Below are 22,711 nucleotides of genomic sequence, written 5' to 3' on the forward strand. Positions count from 1 at the left end.
AGAAAGGTCTTCCTTTTCCGTTGGTTCACCCCCCAAATGGCAGCGCCATCGGCATGCTGCGCTGATCCGAAGCCAGGGCCAGGCGCTTCCTCCTGGTCTCCCATGGGGTGCAGGGCCCAAGCACTTGGGCCATCCTCCACTGCCTTCCCGGGCCACAGCAGAGAGCTGGCCTGGAAGAGGAGCAACCGGGACTAGAACTAGAGCATCGGAGCTGCAGGTGGAGGATTAGCCTAGTGAGCCCCAGTGCTGGCCTTAGTCTGTTTTCTGATGCTAATCACACTACAGATGGGGCACATTATAAAGAAAGGTTTATTCTGGCTCATGGTTCTGGAAAGTGAAAGCTCAAGGTCAGATGGGGTCGAGGTGGTGGTTTGGCCTCCAGTGATGGCCTGCTTACTGGCTGAGTCCTGAGGTGGCACCGGGCATCACACGGCAAGAGACAAGGGGAGCATCCGCGCCTTCTGGGCTCACTCCCTCTTAAAAGGTCACCAGTAATTCACTCATAAGGCTCCACCTAACGATCTTCTCTAACCCTAATCATCTCTAAACTCCACGGTGACACTGAGTTTCCAGTCTCTCAATATTATTAACAAACGACTTTGGGATCAAGTTTCCAACGGGTTAATTGTTGTGGGGGATAAATAAGATAACCGATGGGAGGCAGCTTCCATCGTTAATTTACCATGATGGAGAGTTTAGGACCAGGCCACCAGGGTTGAGCTGTAGGCACAGCCCCTTAGAGAACCAAGGTCTCCCCCGCGAGTCGGGGAGAGAAATGCTTCCTCCCCTGGGTCCTTGAGGGCTCCCTTGGGGTTAGGTGTCTGAGAGTACTGTGCACAGCTCCGAGCAAGTGCGAAGTTATTTCGTGCTTTTGCTTGCCCTGTCACAAAAGCTGAATAAGTAAGTAGTGAATTGGCCAAAAACAAAGGAGGGCAAGGGGAGGAATGTGAATCTTAGGGGGAGTAGCAACAAAGCCTAAGTAATCCCCACACTGTTTCTAACACAGTGAGCCTGGGCTCCAGGAAGAGCTCATGTCATGGGAGGGAGGTAAGGAAGTGGGGGCGTGAGAAGCACCAGGGGGGTGAGAGGAGAGGGAAAAGGAGCCCCTGCTGAGAAACCCCAGGAAGGCATGGAAGGGCCTGGCCTGGGGAGGGGCAGCAAGGGAGTCCCATTTTCCTCTCTCTCTTCCTCTGTGCCCCCAACTCCCTTGTGATCCACAAAGCACAGCTCCTACCCCTGAGCCAAGAAATGCTGCCTTCCAATGCCCCCTACCTGGCAGCTGCTGAGCAGATCCCAGCATGCTCGGGCTTGGAGTCCAGAGAAAAAGGGACAGGAGCGCTGCTGTCCCACAGTGCAGGCTAGCTCGCCCCTCCTCCCTCCACCAGCCCAGCAGCAAAGGCAGAGCCCCTCAAGCCAGGCCCCCTCCCCCTACATGCCCTCCACTTCCCCTAGATGGGTGTAAACCAGGATCTGATGCCAGGGCCAGGCCCTGCTCGTCCTGAGCTCCCCAGACAGCCGGGTTATGGGAGCTCAGCCCGTAGAATGTGCCAGCGAAATGTTCCAGATCAGTGCCTCCTGGAGTGGGGCAGCAGCAGCAGCAGGTGGCAGGAACAGGGCAGGGGAGGGAGCACAGCTCAGGGAGCCTTTGGGAGGATCCTAAGGATGGAGGGTTACTTCTCCAGGCCCGGCCTCCAGAGCCAGGGGTTTGAGAGGCCCCCAGAGCCCGTGCGACTCAGATTCAGCCCTCAGTCACAGCTGGTGATACACAGACAACTTTAATTGGCTGATGGTAGCAACATAGGTTGACTAAGTCTTGTCCAGGCGTAGTCTGAATGGAGAAGGCAAGGAGAGATGAAGAAACAGCTCGGAAGTCCCAGAAGAGAGGAGAAAAACAGGAAAGGATGTTCCAGCAAGAAGAAATAGATAAGCCCTGGGAAAGGCGTTCCAGCAAGGGTGACCTCAGTTAGACACACTGCTATCAGGGTGAGACTTTTCAAGTCAGTGTTAGGCCCAGAGGGTGGAGCAGTTCGCCAACCAGGGTAAGATACACAAGGCCAAGAGAGACCAGAAGGCAGTGAGTGCCAGACAGTGGCCAGAGGCACCTGCTGAGGGGGTGGAGAAGCCAGGTTTCTGCTGAGCTTCCTTGTACCTCCCGGCCCTGTCTCTGGGGGAGTCTAGGCGAGGGGGACAGTGTCCTACAATGCGGTTTTGACCTGAAGTTCCATGAGCATTGGCTTTCCCTGTTGGGTTAGCCCTGGCCAGGTTGGGCACCCCTGGCCCAGTTGGCTCCTTGTCCTCACAGTTCATGCAGGTGGGGAACTGGTTCCTTGTCTAGGTCGGCGTTCTGGATAAATTCAAAGATGAACTTCACCTGGGTCTCATAGGCTTGGACTGAGATTTTCTCGTTGATTCCATGGATGCTGAGGGAAAGAGAGATGCGTTTGGGGTATGAGAAAGAAGCCATGTGCTAGGACACAAGACTTAGCACAGAGCATTTGCCCTGCTCTTCCCATCATTCCCTGATACCCATGGCCTTGACCTTCTTGGGGTAGGACATGGGTAAGGTGGGAGAGGCCATTTGTGGGGTTTCATAGGACATGTTGGCCATCTCTCAAAGACCTGTGCTCATGGCAAAGAACATTGGGGTAGATATGAGAGAGCTGGATTTCTAGTTCTCCTCCTCTTAGGACGGAGTCCCTAGCCAGACTCATCTCCAAGCTAGTTCCCCACCTTTCAACTTCCAGACAGGGCGACTGTCCAGGGTAGCCATCTGGTTCTCTGCTTTACCTAGGAACTTTACTATCGAGTCTCACGCCCGCCAACTTGCCTCCCCACCACACGACACAATACAAGCCAAAAAAAAAAAAAAAAAAAAAATACAATCCAACCACACAGGAACATCAAACATGGAAAGAAATAGAGAGTATCTACCCAACATCCTTCCATTCAAAAAACAAAAGCGCGAATGCTGTTCTTCAACTCATATGCAAATGTTGTCCTTCTGTTTACACCTGATTTGTGGTGGGCAGACCTAGCCTGGATGTGATAAGTAATCCAGAGCTAAGTGGCAATATTCCTGCTAGGCCTTGAGATGAAAAATTTTCAGAAGAACTCACAAAAAGTGATTTCCACACAGCAGGTCACGCTGGCGGGTGTGTCCTGGGTTTGGATGCTTTCCTCTGAGAAGTCACACACACGTGCCCGCTTCAAATGCTGCCATCTCCTCGTGTGGAGGGTGCAGGAGATGAGGCTCAGGGTGTGAGTACCCTCCCAAGGTAGGAACTGGGGGAGCACCCAAGGGTCCTACTCCTTCCAGGTTCTCCCCAGTCACCTGATTATCTCCATCCTTTGAGGAGAGGGGTCAGTTCCCACAAATGCGGGGAGTGGCAAGATTCTGGGAGTGACAGTTGGCTGGTTTGGTTCTACAATGTCTCACGTTAGTTTGCTAACCCCGGCATTCCCCTATTCTGTGCACTGTCAGGAGCATGAGCTGGGTGGGGGAAGGGACACGCCAGATGTATCTCCTCCTTGCTGTCAGACCTGGTCCACTCACCTACTGAAGCCCTGGGGCTGCAGATAGAGGGGGTTGAAGCGGTAGATGCCGGAGGTGAGGTTTGTGTAGTGTCGGCTGTCTGTGTTGCCAATACAAATGCCTAGAAAGGGAAGAATAAGGGGAAAAGGGTTTTCTATGAGCCAAGCAGCTGGGGTGGTTGGAAAACAGGAGCCCTAGGTCCTTACAGAGCAACGCCTGGGTCCTCTTGTGAGCCTGTGGCTATGATTTTACAAAAACATCCTTTCAATGAGGAACAGAGATTCTGGTTCCAAGGTCACTGGTGAAATATTTCTTGAATGGTCCACAGCTAAGTGTCCTTTCTCTGTGATGACCAAAGGAGACCAGTTATCTTTATTTTACACCCGTAGGCACAGCCGTTTGCTATTTTAGAAACCAAAAGTCTAGATAGTGTTCCTTCATCACTTGAGTTTTATCCTGTATCACCTGATGTCAGAAATGACCCCCTCTGGAGAGCCTACCTGCAGTAGAATGCAATCCCCTCCAACTGAAACAGTTTCCTGCTATTCTCACCCTCTGAAGGATGCCCCTGCCTTCCGAGCCTCACACCTCAGGTTTGCAAAGTCCAAGGACGCTCTCCAGCCTCCTGCTCATCCCTAAGGCAGCGGGGGCTGGGGTGCGTCCCTGGAGGCGTGTTCTTTCAGAAATGACATTTTGGAGCATCAATTCAAGAGCCCTTGGATGATCTGAGACGGTAATTTGTGCTTTGTTCTTTTCCTCTCTTGGTTTCCAATGGACAGCCAGGCTGTTCATAGTTCCTTGCTTTGTGAATTTTCTGCCAGTTGATTTTTCTTTTCCATTTTAAAAAAGATTTACTTATTTATTTGAAAGGCAGAGCAATAGAGGGGGCAAAAGATTTTTCTATCCACTGATTCACTCCCCAAGTGACCACGACAACCAGCTCCGGGCCAGGCCAAAGCCAGGAGCCAGGAACTGCCACATGGGTGGCAGGGGCCAGAGTAATTGGGCCATCTTCCACTGCTTCCCAGGTGCATTAGCAGGGAGCTGGGTCAGAAGTGCAGTAGCTTGGACTTGAACTGGTATGGGATGCCGGTGTCACAAGTGGCAGCTCACCCTGTGCACCACAACATGGGCCCCTGCCAGTTGATTTCTGCCTATTTTTTGAAAAAGATTTATTTTATTTATTTGAAAGGCAGAGTGACAGAGAGAAGGAGGGAGGGAGGGAGAGAGAGAGAGAGAGAGGAAGAGCTCTTGCACCTACTGGTTGATTCCCCAAATGGCTGCAACAACCAGGGTTGGGCCAGAACAAAGCCAGGAACCAGGAGCTTCATCCCGGTCTCCCACGAGGGTGGCAGGAGTACTTGGGCCACCATCCACTGCTTTCCTGGGCACAATAGCAGGGAGCTGGATTGGAAGTGGAGCAGCCAGGACTCAAACCAGTGTTCTGATATGGGATGACAGTGTAACAAGTTGTGGCTTAACCCACTGGGACACAATGCCATCACTGCCCACCCCCTGCCCCACCTATCTTTTTCCTAAAAATGCCTAACAAGGGTGGGGGAGCATCTGAGCGTCTGGAGAGGAGGATTTGGTACTGGGAGGGCCAGGGTTCCGGGAGGCTTGGATGAATCCATGATCAAACCTACATAAAAGGGAACAGGCCTTACTCACAGAGCATGAGCTCCTCGCTTAATGGAAGGGAGAGTGTCAGAAACCAGTCCACCACCATGTTGTGTCAGAATCCCCTGGGGCTGTTGAGTAACAGGGCAGGTTCCAGGGTCCCATTCAGAGCTGGCTCACCGGACTCTGGGGGTGGGCCCAGGTAGTCCCTTGCTGATCCTCTGCCACTCTTTAAGTTGCATTACCACGGCTGACCCGGCATAGATTTGGATGATACATTAGAAGGCTGGGGGGCGAGGTAAGAGGGGGCTGCTGGGAGAAGGGAATGGGCCAGGAAGTTTCTCTGGACTGAGGATTCTGAGCCCTGCTGCTGAATGGACCAGATCCAGGATCTAAGGGGATCTGGTGTCCTCTGCGGCCCCTCCAGAGGAGGGGGGAGTCCTAGTCAACCCTCTTATGCCAGAGTGGCTGGTCTAGGGTAAGTCAGGCCCAGGCTTGACTGACCTAATTTATTGTTCTGCTCCTTTCCTGTTTGCTTTCTGACTTCCACCCCAAGAGGAAAATACAGTTCCAATCCCATGAGGAGGAGAAGCAGCCAGCTGTTTCCAGGCTGAACAGCTGGGTTGGGTGTGGGGCGGCGGACGTTGGCTAGGAAACTGTTCCAGTCCCCACCTCTCTCCCGCCCCAGCTGATGAAGTCATTACCTGGGGTGACAGTGTTGACTTCCGGGAAGACCGACTGGATGGTCTGGCGGAGCAGCTGGTAGCCCAAGGCCTGGTCGTCAGAGGGGCTGATGGGCAGGGGGTCAAAGGCTCTCAACACTTGCAGCTGGACCCGGTCATCGGCCACAGTGTTCTTGACAAGTTCTAAGACCTCCGGGGTGGAAACAAAGGGTTAGACTTCTTATTGATCTACCCAGGTCAGGCAAGGCAGAGCTCTGGGTTGTACTCATGTTTCTTTTTTAGCGTTGGGACCTCAGTTGCGGCTGACAGGCTGCAGGTGATGTAAGAGCCAGGCCTTTCCTGGAAAGCAATGGGTAGAGGCTCAGTGTTTAGGAAGTGTTCCTTACAGCTTGGAGCCAGGGAGTGGGGGGATTGGATAATCAGCAACGGATGTCTTTTCCCTTGGGTTGTGAGCCATGGGCTGGGTGAAGGTGTGAGAGGCTAGAATGGGAATTGCAAATCTCAAGGCAAGAGGACATATGCTACCTGGGAGAGTTTCTTCTGACAGGTGATGAGAGGGTCATGCACTTCTCTTTCCGCCCTCTGGGCATCCCACTTCCTGTTTGTAACCAACTGCACTGGGGCCAGGAAGATGAGCTCAACACAGACCCCAACTCAGGAACTGGATACTAGTGCTCGAGTTTTCTCTTTGCCTCCTTTCCCCAGGAAGGAAGCTGGGGGAACTTGCAGAAAATTCAGAGAGGGAACACAGCAGAATTCTTGATCCCAGGAAGGATGCAGACCAGACTCTGGGGGTTAGGTCACAGGGAGGCTGTGATCATGAGGCTGGCTTAGGGAGGCCCCAAGTCCATTCGGTCACCCGAGAAAAGCCCAGCACTGGTCTCAACTCATTTGATCAGTTTGATCACTTTTAGACCTAGGCTCTCTGGAAGCATGATAGCAGCTGAGTCTAGAGAGAAAGGGAGGGAACCCACTGCTGGCTTTTGGGTCCAACAAAATTAATTTCTGCCAGATGAGTGAGGGGGTCATCGAGTTTATTTTCATTCTAGCAACTATGACTCAAATACTCTATTACCAGAATTAATGCATAGTCTTTTTTTTTTTTTTTTTTTTGACGGGCAGAGTGGACAGTGAGAGAGAGAGACAGAGAGAAAGGTCTTCCTTTGCCGTTGGTTTACCCTCCAATGGTCGCCGCGGTCGGCGCGCTGCAGCTGGTGCACCGCGCTGATCCGATGGCAGGAGCCAGGTACTTATCCTGGCCTCCCATGCGGTGCAGGGCCCAAGGACCTGGGCCATCCTCCACTGCACTCCCGGGCCACAGCAGAGAGCTGGCCTGGAAGAGGGGCAACCGGGACAGAATCTGGTGCCCCGACCGGGACTAGAACCCGGTGTGCCGGCGCCGCAAGGCGGAGGATTAGCCTAGTGAGCTGCGGCGCCGGCCCTACATAGTCTTGATATATTCTTGACCCACTGAAATTTCTTAAAGTCATCCCTTTAGGAGGGGCACCTGCTGCCCCCTGCCTCAAATTACATAGAAATCCCTGCCACCAAAGCTTAAAGGCGAATGGTTTAGATCCCTTTGGTATGAGGCCCCTAGGGCCCAGGCTTCCCCCCTAGCTACAAGGCCAGGCCCTGCCATTTCTGTATTTCCAATACTAAGCCCGTGAAAGGCAGGCAATAAATGTTGGATGTCTGAGAGTTGAAGTATGTGAGCTGATAAAAATAACAGGTGCCATCTCATTAGGGAATGAGTTAGCATCGTGGGGCTGGGTACCTGTCTGACCTCACGAGGGTGAAGGGATAATTGTAGCACCTGTCGCATAAGGTGGTTGTGACCCTACTGGAGATCATATACTCAATGTGGTCGGGCCAGGGCTGGCATATAGTAAGCGCTCAATACATGGCAGCTGTAATTTGCCTGTGTAGAAGCCCGAGCACACTGTGGACAATCAGCAGAGCTGCATGGACGGCACGAGGAGACAGGGTTCGTCCATGGTGAGGCAGACCTCAGCGGCTACTTTAGGGCACATTGACCTTTGACTTCTCTCATCTCCACCAGTCCTCCCAGCACATTCCCATGCCACTGTGTTGTTTCCTATTTTATGAGTAGAAATATTTTCCTCTCACATGAGTGGTTCATTGTTGAGAGCAAGGACAATGGATACTAAAAGTTGGGACTGTCTGTAGGACTAGTAAGCCCAGCTTCCACCCTGCTGTGAGCCTAGTACTGGGAAACCCCTGACAGGTGCTCACCTGCCTAACACTGCCAGTCTGAACGCTCACCCCCACGTGTGTATACTACACCAGTTCGGGGCAACTCGGTTATGAATGTCTTCCTTACAGTGAACCGAGACTTGATTTCCTGTGGCAGCTACCCCTTTCGTTGCTATTGTATATACTCCACAGGGCATAATATCATCAACACCCAGCAGAATCTCACCCTGCTGAAACTGGAGGGCACCCATGCACCCCACTCTCTGCATCTGCTGCCTGGAGCTGACGCCTGGGCCCACCTCCTTCCCTGCTCTCAGAGAGGGCTTTGCTGACCCCACCATCCACCCCTGACTCACTCTGCACTACAGCATCCTATTATCTCACTTGCGGTACTTGCCACTTGTTCATTTATTTGATTTCTTGCTTATTGCTGTCTCTTCCCGCTGCAGCACAAGCACCATCAGAGTGCATTTCTGCCCAGTTCACCGTTACCCCAGTGCTTAGAAGAATGGGCTGTCCCCAGCAGCCACTCAGGACGCTTGGTGAGTGACCAACAGAAGGAAGGAAGGAAGGACTCCCCCTGAGCCCTTGTGGTGCTGCGGAGTTCCTTGCTGCCCAAGATGGCGCGTTTCAAAGCTCCCCCTTAACTGGACACTCCCGTGGCCTTGTTTCTACTCCTGGAGGCCCATTACCTTCCTGAGGCTCTTGTTCCTCACAGGTGGTGTTGGAGACCTATCTATACCAGGAACATGGGAGAAAGCCTTTGAAGATGAGAGGAGGACCCGTGGGCTGCCTGCATGCCCACTGGACCCAGCCCAGGGCTCTGTGCACGCGGCCTGCAGAGCCTCAGGCAGTAGCCCTGATGTGTGGAACTGAGGCACAAGGAAGGGACATGGCCAGGGCCACGGGTTCTGTGCACTTTCTGAATGACAGAGGCTTTTCCATTCCTCCCCAGGGCAGGCAGGCAGGCCAGCCCAGGAATCACAGGGCTTCCATCAGATGCGCGGAGAGGCGGGCGGCTGCAGGTGGGGGGAGGAGTGCCAGCTCCGGGGGAGATGAAAGCCCCGGCTGGGTGGAAAACAGCCCTCGGGAAGGGCATTGGAGTTGGAATGAGGCTGGAAAAAACCGGTGGAAAGAAGCTCGACAAGGGGGAATTCAGTGACTTCCTGGCCCCGTGAGTCCCCAGGAAAGGGACAAGGGCTGGCACCTGATGAAAAGCAGCAGGGCCCGGGTCTCACACTGGGCCAGCTTCCTGCTGCACCCCGTGTCCCGTCGCCCTGGGCAGGCCTGTTCCCTGCTCTGTGACAAAGAGGGCGCCTCCCTCCCTGCGTGAGGAAGAAGTAACTTAGGAGCGAGGGCTGCATGGTCTAAATGTGGCTGAGCCCGGCGCTCTGCGGAGCCTGCTAGATCCTGCAGCGTCCCTCATCGGAGGCTGGCTGGGCTGCCCTTTCAGATCATCTTCGGAGGGATCACGTTTGCCACTGCACTTCTTTTTAGCTCGGGCTGCTGTTTAAACAGGCCGAGTTTCTGGTAGCTGTCCCCCATTCTCTGCCACTTCTGTTCACCCTTTAGCTGCCGGCTTCCCTGGACAAGGTCTGGTACCAGGTACCTTGTCGCATCCCCTGATGGCACCAGCTGCCTTGTTGCCACAGCCCTCCTGATAGCTTGTCATTACACATTTGTTTTTATGATTTTTAAACTGATGTTTGTAGCTGATCACGGCAAGGCTCCGGCCTTAACCCTTTTCTTTTCTTTCTTTCTTTCTTTCTTTCTTTCTTTCTTTCTTTCTTTCTTTCTTTCTTTCTTTCTTTCTTTCTTTTTTTTTTTTTTTTTTACAGGCAGAATGGATAGTGAGAGAGAGAGACAGAGAGAAAGGTCTTCCTTTTGCCGTTGGTTCACCCTCCAATGGCTGCCGCAGCCGGCGCGCTGTGGCTGGCACACCGCGCTGATCCGATGGCAGGAGCCAGGTGCTTCTCCTGGTCTCCCATGGGGTGCAGGGGCCCAAGCACTTGGGCCATCCTCCACTGCACTCCCTGGCCACAGCAGAGAGCTGGCCTGGAAGAGGGGCAACCGGGACAGAATCTGGTGCCCCGACCGGGACTAGAAGCCAGTGTGCCGGCGCCGCAAGGCGGAGGATTAGCCCAGTGAGCCGCGGCGCCGGCTCTTAACCCTTTTCTGTATTCCCTGTACACACCTTCCCATGGGACTGTGTTACTCTACAGGGCTGTCTCCTGTTCACAACACTCCAGCCTGGATCTCCGTCCATGTCACTCTACAGACCTGACGTATCTATAATTGCCTGTTGGTAGAAGCTTCTCAAACTTCCAGTACAAAACGCTCACGGAACACGCCCCTAGGACCCCAACAACAGGTGCTCAATGATTTTCAAGGTCGTACCTTCCATCTTTAACATCAAATCACTAAACTTTTAGCTTTATGCACCAAAACAAACTTCTCTTTTAATTCCATTTCCACGAACATTTTGAAGTACCCTTGTACCTTGAAACCGCTCCTCTTCCCAGACCTGCAATTTTGGCTCAAGGCATCAGCAGCCGGCAGGAACCCTGGAGCGGTCCTTTCCCTCATCCCACGTCTGTATACCCCCACATCCTGTTGAGCTCATCTCTTCCTCGGACTCACACCTCTGGTGGGTGCCCTCTTTGCTACTCCATGACCACGACCTTGCTTCCAACTTGACACGCACCACCTGAGACGTTGCAGTCGCTTCCTGTCTCTTTCTACTCCAGCAGTCTCTCCCTAAAAGCCACCTGAGTGTATCACAGCCCTGTTTGAAGATCCCTGAGAGTTTCCTCCTGTTTACAGATTAGAGCCCAAACTCAGCCTGGCACACAAGGCCTGCAATCCAAAATGACCACTGCATCTCATCAGTTTTCATCTCCCACTATGTCTCCCCTGTTCATCCTACTCTTTAGTCCCAACGAAAGTCATGCTTCCAGCCAAGTCCTGTTTGTTCTATAAGGCCCAGCTCAAATTTCCAGTGGTTAGAGAAGGCTGTTTTGACCCTCAGAAGTAGGAGCAGTCCTCTTCTTTGTGGTTCTAGGGTAATTTGCTCATCCCCCGTGGTTGTAATCACAGTGTAGCCTCTGGCTGTGCTGACGTGCAATTGTGGCTAGGCAGCTTAGCCGCTCGGTGGCTCTCGGCCTAGTGTCCGCCGGGCAAAGAGGAATGCAGTTCCTGCCTATGCATGTACACCTATGTGTGTACACCCTGAAATAATGCCAAACACAGTGAGCCCATATACATATGCCCGCTTCTATTACTATCATTCATACCTGTCCGCCGCCCAGCTCCAGGCTCCAAGTTCCCCCAAACCAGAGATCTATCCTAGCCAAGCACCTGGTACACAGGCTGCTTTGAGATACGTTGGTTAAACAAAGGAGAGTGGGCTAGCCCCAGGCTTTCAGCTAAACCCCAGTCCTGAGAGCCACATCTCCCTGAGGCTGAGCGAGTCGTCTAGAACATGTGACACATACCTCTTGGACTGTCTGTGCAGGGTGAATCCGGAAGTTGACTGTGGCCTGGGCCACTGGTGGGATGACGTTCGTCTGGAGAGAGAAGCACAAACCCTGGCCTGAGCCAGCCTCGAGTGATGCCGACCTGATCCCTACCACCAGCAGGGGCAGAGGAAGGCGATTTCAGGACCCAGGGCTTATGTTTTCAGTCTGCCCTTGATTACCCTGCCTAGACCTGTGGTTCTCTTCAGAGCTACAGGAGTTCTGCTTTAGGCCAGGCCTTCCTGCTCTGAGTCCTGGAGGGGAGGGGGTCACAGACCGGCTCGGAGCAAGACTGCTGTGATGGCCCGAGCTGCACCGCGGGGAGCCTCCTGTGTGTGCTTTGGTTCCCAGGACACCCGGGACATTTCTGCAGCTGTTACTGTTGGGCACCCAGAGCCTCAGAGGCCCCGGTGATGGCAAGTTTGACCTGAGGGGGCTGACGGTGGGGTGGCAGGGGTCTCCCACGTCCTGTTGTGAAGTTGGACTCTGTTCTTTGCCTGTCCAGGAAGAATCCATGACTAATTGGAGAGGACAGTTAGGCTATGGAGGGATTTTCCCTTGAAGACTGGGAGAGAACAGACTCTCTACCTGCCTATCTTTCTTCAAAATGGTACAGGCCAAAAAAAAAAAAAAAAAAAAAAAGTGCCGGACTAGGATAGGAGCACTGGGCTGGAACAAAATAGCTGTGGGATTTTGATCATGTAACCTCCTTGTGCCTCTGCCTCCGTCCCTGGCAACTGGGGCAATAACACTCCTAGGGCTCTTAGGCGGATCAATTAGGACAATGAATGTGAACGTCTTTCAGGGTGGTAAAAACACCATTCAAATGCAAGGACGTGGAGCTGTCATTCTGGGCAGAGGGACACCACAGGCAGCTGGTGCAGACAGCTCGGGTCCAGCGGACACACTGGGCACCCATGTCGGTTACACCAGGAACGGATCTCAGGCACTGGTATCATGCCTGGCTCCCGATTCCCGGAGCTCTTTAAGGTCACACTGCGCTCTGGGTGAATGGCACCCATGAAGGTGGCCTAAGTCCCTTCAAAGGTTACAGACAGGCCTATGCGACTGCATGGCTAATGCCCCTTAGTGGCCAGTACAACTGGGTGTGGACCAATTTGCTGCAGGGCAATTCTTGGGATGAAAATTTATCAAAGTCTTGATTCACCTGGAACTCATTTCTATAAAAGTAAAACTCACATAGAATTTATATTTCTTGGGCCTGGCACTGTGGCACAAAGTGTTAAGCTGCTACCCACGATGCTGGCTGGCATCCCATATGAGCACCAGTTCGAGTCCTGGCTAGTCCATTTCCAATCCAGCTCCCTACTAATGTGACTGAGAAGGCAATGAAAGATGGCCCGAGTGCTTGGGCTACTGCCACCCCCATGGGAGGCCTGGGTGCAATTCCTGGCTTCTGGTTTTGGCCTTCCCAGCCCTGGCTACTGTGGCCACTTGGGGAGTGAAGCAGTGGATGGAAGGTCTCCCTCTCAGTATTTCTCCCCCTCTCTGCCATTCTGGCAGGCAACTGTGTTTCAATTCAGGGTAACACCAGGGGAAGACACATTAATCGCTCATTAATTATTAGGTAGTTAATCTAAAAAATCCTCAGTGTCAGAAGAATTTGAACCTTTAGTTTTCAGGACCAAAGTGCTAGGTAAATGTAAAACACATTGAATTACAGCCTCAGCATAGGTCACAAGAATTAACTCCTGGGGCCGGCACTGTGGTGCAGCGGGTTAAAGCCCTGGCCTGAAGCACTGGCATCCCATATGGGCACCGGTTCTAGTCCCAGCTGCTCCACTTCTGATCCAGCTCCCTGCTGTGGCCTGGAAAAGCAGTGGAAGATGGCCCAAGTGCTTAGGCTCCTGCACCCATGTGGGAGACCCAAAAGAAGCTCCTGGCTCCCAACTTCAGATTGGCTCAGCTCCAGCCGCTGCAGCCATTTGGGGAGTGAACCAGCAGATGGAAGACCTCTCTCTCTGTCTTTGCCTCTCTCTGTAACTCTGTCTTTCAAGTAAATAAAAATAAATCTTAAAAAAAAACAAAAGAATTAACCCCTTTTCCCAGTACTTTAGTGGTCAGGGTTTTTTATGGAGGGAGGAGGGGTATAGGCCCCAAGAGCCCGAGAGGTTCATAGACTGCGCTCACTAAAATGCACACATACGGATTTGGACAGCAATTCACAGGGCTTGCAGACCTCAGCTGGACCTCTTGCTCTTGAGGTTGACCCAACTGATGGCCCAGGACAGTTCTGCAGTGGTCCTTCCCATTATTCAAAATGTAAGCAGAGGCGGGAAAGCGGGCCAAGCAGCGGAGGGGCAGGTGGGCAGTGTATGGGAGAGACCAGGTAACATTACCTTGATCCCTGCTTGGAACATGGTGAGTGCCGTGGTGGTCCTGATCAGTGCATTGGTCATGTAATTTCTCTCCAAAAACCTAAAGCAAGAGGACTAGGGTCAGATGCTGGGCAGGACTGTCCACTGGGGAGAGAGAAAGGGTTGGAAGATCACTCACTTCCCTGAACCCTGGACATCTTTGAGACTAAGAGAGACCTGGTTAGTGTGTCAGATGAGGATAATTAGTTAGGCCCAGGTGAGCCGAGACGGGACTAAGGGGTGGGTAGGTTTGGGCTGGGCGGTGCAAAGGAAGGGAAGACAATCCATTACCTGCTTACAAGAGGCCGAAATAGCCAGAGGTTGTTCAAGATTATATTAGTAGGGAAGGGAAACTGAAAGGGAAGAACAAGGTCAAGGTCAGCACAGCAGGGGCCCTGCTCCTGAGGGCTGGGTCTGTCTCATTTCTAGAACCGTCTCAGCGGGCAGGAGTGCAGCCGAGTTCAGTTAGCTCAGCCTCTGCTACAAGGGGAGCCCTGGGCTCATCTGATTGACACCTGCTGGGCAGCCTCAAGGGGTAGGAATTAGCTCCCAAAGGTTACCTGAGTGCATTTCATCTCAGGGTCTCAGATAAGCACCAGAGAAAAAGATGGATTCATCATGCGTGGCTCAGCCACTGGCCAAGAACAGGTGAGACTGGGCAGGGCACAGGGCAGCCCCAGGGCGCTTTCCTTGGCCACCCTTCTCTTCCACAGCATGTGATACTGCTGCCCACACCTCATTCGCCAGTTGCTTCAAGGTCATCATCAGTGTCCCTTTCCCAAACAGGTTCGGCATTGGTGTCCGTTCCAGTCTGGAAGAAGAGAAGTGGAGTCTAAGGTTTTAGCCAAACCCATCACCTGAAGAGGAAGAGGAGGAGGAGACAGGAGAAAATTTCGAGAGTCTGGGCCATGAGGTCTCCTGTCACCTCCCTGCCACCTTTCTCACGTCCACCATTCCAACACTGTGAAGACTTCAAGGCACTGGCAGGACCATGTCTACCCCACCAGCAGGGGCTTTCCCCATCTGAGTTAGGGTCCCTCCCGCACCTTCTCTGGCGTCCTGTACCACACTGCAGCACCATGGCCAGTGTCCTCCACTAAGTGTGGGTCCCTTGAGGACAGGGGCTGTGTCATTGATGACTATCTGCCCATCACGCAGCACAAAGCCTTGAGCCGGGGAACTCAACGTTAGCTGAAGGCCTATAATTCCTAAGAAAACCCAGCCCGTGATGAGCTCCGTTGTCACAGAGCCCGGCGTCCTCGGCCACCGCCAGCAGCCCTTACTTTGTCCTCCTTCCAGGGTAGGCAAGGACTTTGGACGGCTTGACCAGCCATGTCCAGCCTGTGATTTCTGGCTGCTTTTCTGGGCTCTGGACTACTCCTGCAGGGAACCCAGCTTTTGTCTCCTGGCCCTTGCTTGCCGTACAGACGCACCAATGGAGCCTCTCCCGACTCCAGCATTGCCTGGGCACCAGTGGCTCGGTCTCTCCCGCGGCCCACTCCACAGCTTGCTAGCCCAGCTTTGGGTCAGGGGGTGTGACCTCCACAGACCGACAAGGGGACAGCGCCAGGTCTTCAGGGCAGGGAGTGGCTTACCTGCTGAGAGCGGCTGCGAGGATGCCGATGCTGGTCTCCTTTGGGGGAGCTGAAGAGTGGCCGGGAGTCATGTTCACTTGCAGCCTGAGGTCAATGGCCCCCTTCTCTGAGACAGCAATCCTGTTGAAGAGGATCGGAGACAGCCCTCCTGACTTCCGTCCACAGGAGTCACCCCTCAGGCCCACTGGCCTGCCTGTGTGGCACTCTGCTGGGTTTGAGGTCAGCTTCAGGCTACCTGGAAAATCGACACTAGAGGGGCCTGGTGCTGTGGCACAGAGTTAAGCCGCCACCTGCAACACTGGCATTCCACTTTGGACCACTGGTTCGATATGCAGCTGCTCTGCCTCTGATTCCTCTCCCTGCTAATGAACCTGGGAAAACAGCAGAAGATGGCCTGAGTGCCTGGGCCCCTGGGACCCACGGGGGAGACTCAGATGGAGTTCCAGGTTCCTGGCTTCAGCTTGGTCCTGCCTCAGTCATTGTGTCCATCTGGGGTGTGAACCAGCGGTTGGAAGGTCTCTCTCTGTATCTCCCCCTCTCTAGAACTCTGCCTTTCAAGTAGATAAATTTATTACGATAAGAATAACAAATCTACACTAGAGAAGGAGGGCAGGGGAAGCCTAGGACAAGATGAAGATCAGGGTGGTGAAGGGAAGGGGGCTGAAACAGAGTTGTTTCCGTGTGACGGACAGACTCCGGGCTGGGGCACCTCACATGTGGGTGATGACCCACCGCAAGGTGGGAGATGGGGTGCTTTACTCACATTGCAAAGGGCGTCTTGAGGCTGGGAATAAAGCCATCCAAGATGAAGCTGCCCTCGTCCACGACGAAGGCCAGCTGGACACCCCTTGCCTGTAGCAGGGCCGAGATCTTCTGAGCCCCGTGTAGCCCTGATACCTGTAGACATTGAACCCAGAGCCAGAATCCTCAGCCAGAGACAGACCTCCAGAGACAGCTACTGAAGGCCCATTCAGCTCAGCTGGGGGCTCCAGAACCTTCCTGCCTCGGGTCCTTCCTGGGGGTTGGGGGGCAGAACAGGGCCCAGGGTAGAATTCTGGAATGTCCCAGTTGGAAGGACCCAGCTCCCCTTTGCCCCCTTACTTTTCACAAATGAAGAAACCAGGACCCGAGAATGGAGTGACTTGATCTGGGTCAAAGTAAGTGGTGTCACGGGAAACAAAACAGAGTCACTGATCCCTTGTCCAGTTCTTTCCATGACACCAATGTTTCTTGGGGTGCAGCTGATGGGCCACCTGCCTTCCCCGGGCTCAGACATTACCAGAGAGTTTGCTAAACATTCACATCTATGGCACAGGGCCCAGGAATCTAAATGCTGTTCAAGGTCCTTAGGTAGTTCTAGCTCCCAGACACACAGAGAAGCTAGCAACCACCACCCATCTCATGGATAGCAAACTGCACCAGGCTGAAGACTCCCAGCAGGCCCTCCCCTTCCCGGATAGGTACAGGGTAGAGGGTACAGGAGGCTACCTCTTCATCATGGCCCAGAGCAATGAAGAAAGATCTTTGTGGGATGTAGTTCCGGATCAGCAGGAGCTGCAAGGCCTGCAGGGTTGCCTGGGGTTGGGAAGCACGTGGGAAGAGGAGAAAGGTTTATTGTCCAGGAGGAAGTCTCAGGGTCTCTGAGATGTTCAGCTGTCAGCACCAGGCCTGGCGGGGCTAGGATCTCTTCAAAGAGATATGCAAATAGTCCTGGGAGACCAGGCCTGGGATGGAGAACTCTGCAGGAAACCTTGGCCACCAGGAGGAAATGGTGTCAGAATTGAAGGATCTCCTGGGGATCTTTATTTACAGCTGAGACATCAAGGCCCAGAAAGGGAAGGGACAATCTCCTGCGTGGAACCGAGGGCCCCTGGAGCCAAGGCTCTTTCTGCTGTAACCTTCTGCCTCCCAGGAGCCACCTGAGCCCTCCCTTCTGGTGTGATCTCTGGGCCCCGGGGCAGACGGAACACAGTGTTTCAGACCATCACAGAGTTCTTGTTGTCCAGTGTGCCCCGGCCGTGGATGAAACCATCACGCTCCAGCCCAGAGAAGGGGGGCACCTCCCAGCCTTCTTCCGGGGCAGGCACCACGTCCAGGTGAGCCAGCAGCATGTAGGGCTGCAAGCTGGGGTCCGTGCCTCGGACAGTGAACAGGTGGCTGTACTCCCCCACGACTTCATGCTGGATAAAGCTGGTGCTGAACAACCGGGGAAAGACTAGAGGCAGAGAGGGGAAAAGCAGGGTGAGCGAGTCAGGGTTGGCAGCTCCCTTTCAGCTCTCCTACCATTTCCTGCCCCTGGTCTCCCTTCTATCCCCTCCCCCCTTAAAAACCAAGTGTTCTCCTTTAAGAAGCCTTCTGGGACAAAGCCAGTCTGAATTCTGATCTGTATGGGCAATCTCTGAAATTCCTCTTCCCTATGTTTAATGTGCTGTTATTATTTAACAACATGCAAAGCAAGGCTCTACCGTTGACGGTATCTCATGATCTGGTTTGGTCTGACCTAGAACACCCTGCCACAAGTTCACACTCACGGGCTACACAGATGAAGAGCATGTAAAATTTTGAATATAGTAGTTCCTGGTGTCCAAATTACTTGGAACCAAACATGACATGTATATAAAAAATAATCCAGAGATTAGAAGACTATGGTTGTATCTTGTCACCCAGCTTCTCTAGTTTTCTGTCACTACATATTTAGTTCTCTACTTTTTTATTTATTTAAAATCAAATGTCAATTTTTATTTCTTTTTAATTTTACTTATTTGAGAGGCAGAGAGAGACAGACAGAGAGAGAACAAGCGACTGTGATTACTCCCATCTGTTGGTTCATTCCCCAAACTCCCACAACAGTTGGGGCTGCACAAGACCAAAGCCAGGAGCCAAGGACTCCCACATGGTAGCACGGGCCCAACTATTTGAGCCATGACCTGCTACCTCGCAGGGTAGGAAGTGGAGTTTGGCTGGGACCTAGATACTCTGATGACACGGGCTGCATGTATCCCAAGCAATGTCTTAATAGGTCAAACGCCTATCCCTATCTCTTAGTTAGTAAAGACTTCCAACTTGGCCCCTGTTAGCTACTTAGCTATTGGCATTAATGCCAGAACCATTTTTTTCCAGAGTGTTAGAGGCGGGGGTCTACTTGCTGCTCCTAAGCCAGCTTCTCCCACCTCCAACAACTCTGGAAGGGCTGGTTTTAAATCGGACTTAGAAGGTTTGCCTCCTTACTCTTCATAAGGCCTTCCTAGGGTAGGAGGGGTTCCAGGCCTTGTTTTTCCTGATCCACCTTGCCTAGCTCCCTCCTGCATGGGGAGCAGGGGTGAGGAGAGACGACTGACACAGGAGCTCGAGGTGTGCGACTGTCTAGAGACTTAGAAATGCACACATAAGGAGTCTGGAGAAGACCTGGCCAGGTGCAGTGTGTACAGAGCTGTGGAGACGGGGTGGAGGGAGCTTGGGGCAGGAAATGTACTCAGGTAGAAGGAATCCTGGCTCGACGTTTTGATTATATTGTTTCTTTGCAGATACTTATTTAGGGAAAAGCTTGAGAGAGTTCAAACTCCAATCCGACAGTTATGTGGCTTAGTTCTTTAAAAAAATTTTTTTTTTATTTATTTGAAAGAGTTACAGAAAGACAAGGAGAGACAAAGTGAAAGAGAGAGAATCTTCCATCCACTGGTTCACTTCCCAAATGGCCACAATGGCCAGGGCTGGGCCTGAGTGAAGTCAGGAGCCAGGAGCTTCTTTTGGGTCTCCCACATGGGAGTCAGGGGTCCAGGTACTTAGGCCATCGTATGCATTAGCAGGGAGCTGGATTGGAAGCGGAGCATCTGGGACTCCACTGGTACTCAGTGGGATGCCTGTGTCACAGGCAGTGGCTTAACCACTGCCACAACACCGGCTCCATGCTGTGTGCAAACTCAGAAGTGACCCATGGGAATTTGGTCTTTGATTGGTGACAAAATAAATTTCTCTATCCTCTTGCAAAAGAACCCTGCCTCCAGTGCTACCTCTCCCACCCCACGCCCATGCTTTGCAGCTCACCTTTACGGATGTACTCTCCAAACTCAGCCAGGGCTGTGGTGTTGGACTCCGTGCTGCTGAAAGACACTGTTGGAATCTGGATGGCACCTGTCAGAGCGTCAATCAGAGATGGAAGATTAAAGGTGATAACAGACATTGCTTTTTTTTCTCATGGTCCTCGTTTTTCAAAAAGTTCTTTTGTATTAATTATCTTGAAAATTTTAAATTAATTATTTTTATTTGAAGGGCAGAGAGAGAGAGGGAGAGAGACTGACCTTCCATATATGGGTTCACTTCCCAAATGCCTACAACAGGAGCCCAGAACTCAATTCAGAACTCCCACATGGTGGCAGCGACCCAAGTACTCGAGCCATCAGCTGCTGTCTCCTAGGTTATACATTGGCAAGAAGCTGGAATCATAAGCAGAGCCAGGACTCGAACCCAGATACTCCAAAATGGAATGCAGGTGTCCCAAGTGGCAGCTTACCCCCTGCGCCAAATCCCAGCCTCTGCATTCACTGCTTCATTGCAGAGCGCAAAACAGTTCTGTAGGGTCAGTGATGTTGTTTTCCCGCCTTCGAAGACGAGAAAAGAACTCTGCTTGCCGAAGACTGCCAGTCAACCGGCAGAAGACCCAGGACTAAAACCCATGCAGTTCTTGGGCCGGCGCCGCGGCTCACTAGGCTAATCCTCCGCCTAGCGGCGCCGGCACACCGGGTTCTAGTCCCGGTCGGGGCGCCGGATTCTGTCCTGGTTGCCCCTCTTCCAGGCCAGCTCTCTGCTGTGGCCAGGGAGTACAGTGGAGGATGGCCCAGGTGCTTGGGCCCTGCACCCCATGGGAGACCAGGAGAAGCACCTGGCTCCTGACTCCTGCCATCGGATCAGCGCAGCGCGGTGCGCCGGCCGCGGCGGCCATTGGAGGGTGAACCAACGGCAAAGGAAGATCTTTCTCTCTGTCTCTCTCTCTCACTGTCCACTCTGCCTGTTTAAAAAAAAAAAACCCATCCAGTTCTTAAGGAGACTGGAGACCCTCACCCCAGGAGAAGCTTTGGTACAGCGTTTCCTAGGGCTTCACTCCACCTCTGAGGTCATCACTCTCTGAGGATTCCGAGCCTCATCCATCTCAAGGAATCCACTGTCCCCGGTCCCCACATCAAGGAGGCTTGTGTGCTTTGTGTGAAGTGTGGGCTATTTCCCAGAGCCTCAGTGAACTCTCAGTCAAGGCCTGCTTTTTGAGCACATGATGCCCGGGGAGTTACCAAAAAGCTTCTCAGTCCAAAAATAATCTCATCTTCTCTACCCACACGTTTCAGTTCCTGACTTGCCCTGGGCTCATCCTTTGAGTCTTTTTTTTTTCTTTTTTTTTTTCCATCCTTTGAGTCTTGAAAGTTTCATAGTCTTAAGGGTTTCCGTTAGGGGCTAGCGCTATGGCCCACCTGCCATGCCAGCATCCCATATAGGCGCCGGTTCAAGCCCTGGCTGTTCTACTTCCGATCCAGCTCCCTGCCAATGGCCTGGGAAAGCAGTGGAAGACGGGCAAGTGTCAAGGCCCCTGCGCCCACATAGGAGATCCTGAAGAAGCTCCTGGCTTTGATCTGGCCCAGCCCTGGACGTTGTGGCCATTTGGGGAGTGAACCAGCTAATGCAAGACGTCTACCACTCCCTCTCTCTCTGTACCTCCACCTTTCAAATAAGTAAATAGATCCATAAGTACGTACATAAAAACACTCTTGGGAGGGGACACCCAACGATCCATCAGAACATTGGGGCAGAAGGCTTTGTTTGCAAAGACACAGGGCACCACATACACCTGTTCAGGGAGGGTCTCCAGAAGAGAGACTTACTTCGGTGCGTGTTCACTTTTGCTGAGGATCAAGCCCACACATCACGGCCCACCACATGTGAGATGGGCCCTGTGTGTGCAGAACTGAGGTCCAAGGCGATAAACTGCCTGAGAGCAGGCCCAAGCCCCGAACTCAGATGCACGCCAGGATGGTATGAAGTCCTCCCTCAGCTCTCACTGGGCTTTTGCTTTCTTCCGTGCAAGGAGACTGAGTGGCTTCCCAATGACTTCCAGAGGAGGCTTGATACCACGGCTCATCTCTGCCTCCCAGCGCCCTCTCTATCCAGTCACAGGCATTAGCTTTGTGTCCCTGCATCTGCCTGCACATGTGTGTGTAAGCAGTTTCTCTAAACCCACTACTTAATGAAAGGGAAAGACTGGCTTGAAGCCATCAGGAAGGATTTCATTATCCCACAGGCTCCGACGCTCAGTAGAAACTTTACTCTTTCCTTCTGGAAAACGTAGGTGGAAGTGAAGGGATTTCAGCCTTGGTTAGAGATCTAGGGGAGATGTCCTCCAGGAAAGAGAAGGCTCTCGGAGCGAACTACACCCCGGAACACTCATACCTCTTCTCGGAGCCTCCGGACGCCCAGCGAGGCCTACAGGCCCCAGACGTTGGCAGCCAGGGCCCAGTCCTCGCTGTGAGCCCTAAGATCACTTCATTGACCCCCTCTGTGGATGAGACTAAGATACTGGAGCCTCATTTTAAGATTCAGCTGTGATTTAACAGATGTGAAAAACTCTCAGGGGTTCAAAGTGCTGTACAAATAAAAGCTGTTGCAGCAGAGCGTAGGTGGGCGGCAGCCGGGCCCTGAGGGCAATGCTGGAACTTCCAGGCTGGAGTCCAAAGTCCCAGAAGCCCGGCCTGGAGGAGGGGGGACATCCCCAAGCAGGGGCCTGGGTGGTGGGCTGGAGGCCGGGGCAGGTTTGAGCTGTGCGACACGGCAGCGGCCAGAGCGGGGGACGCCACGGAGGCGCGGGCAGGTCACGGGCTGACCCGAGGACCGCGGGAGCCCACTGCGGGGGGCGTGTCAAGGGGACTAAGGTTCACCTTTCAGCGCCTCTTTCATCTCTGCGCTCTCCTCTTGGCTGAATCGAGAAGGGATTCGCGACGTCTCCATATACCTCCTGCTCCTCTGGCTCTTGGATCTGGGGACGGTGGCGAAAATCAGCAGCAGCCCAGCCGCCAAGGCCAGCATGTGAAAATACCGCGGAGCCATGCTTCCCTGGCGTCTCCCCGACCAGCAGCCGCTGGAGTTTGGACCTGAGCGCCCAGACGGCCCGCCCCCGCCGTGTCTTGACACTGCT

At 53.1% G+C, this 22,711-nt stretch overlaps 1 protein-coding gene across 2 annotated transcripts; it reads right to left on the minus strand.

The window, feature by feature from the left end:
• Positions 1 to 1,756: 1,756 nt before the first annotated feature.
• Positions 1,757 to 22,711, minus strand: PM20D1 (peptidase M20 domain containing 1). 2 transcript variants are annotated; one of them, XM_070055191.1, is made up of 13 exons: positions 22,455 to 22,711; positions 19,582 to 19,668; positions 17,520 to 17,752; positions 17,026 to 17,112; positions 16,301 to 16,434; positions 15,538 to 15,660; positions 14,678 to 14,753; positions 14,234 to 14,295; positions 13,925 to 14,003; positions 11,544 to 11,615; positions 5,857 to 6,025; positions 3,554 to 3,653; positions 1,757 to 2,420 (listed from the first exon to the last, which is right to left on the minus strand). In XM_070055191.1, the coding sequence occupies exons 1-13, from the start codon at positions 22,621 to 22,623 to the stop codon at positions 2,297 to 2,299; spliced, it is 1,515 nt and encodes a 504-aa protein (XP_069911292.1). In that variant the 5' UTR covers positions 22,624 to 22,711; the 3' UTR covers positions 1,757 to 2,296. The 2 variants fall into 2 exon arrangements, with proteins under 2 accessions (XP_069911292.1, XP_002717601.1); XM_002717555.5 differs by having other exon boundaries at positions 15,538 to 15,657; positions 22,455 to 22,710.

The sequence above is a fragment of the Oryctolagus cuniculus genome, chromosome 13 (assembly GCF_964237555.1).
Source record: "Oryctolagus cuniculus chromosome 13, mOryCun1.1, whole genome shotgun sequence".
Classification (NCBI taxonomy): Eukaryota; Metazoa; Chordata; class Mammalia; order Lagomorpha; family Leporidae; genus Oryctolagus; species Oryctolagus cuniculus.

Bases quoted from the DNA above. Each gene is read 5' to 3' on its own strand.
- PM20D1 (XM_070055191.1), bottom strand. From the start codon at position 22,623: ATGGCTCCGCGGTATTTTCACATGCTGGCCTTGGCGGCTGGGCTGCTG. The intron at 16,435-17,025 runs GTAGCCTCCTGT...CAATGTCTACAG, and splicing joins CTCTGGGCCATGATGAAGAG to GTATCAGGGCTACACGGGGC. The intron at 14,004-14,233 runs GTAATGGATTGT...CTCTTGCTTTAG, and splicing joins TTTCGGCCTCTTGTAAGCAG to GTTTTTGGAGAGAAATTACA.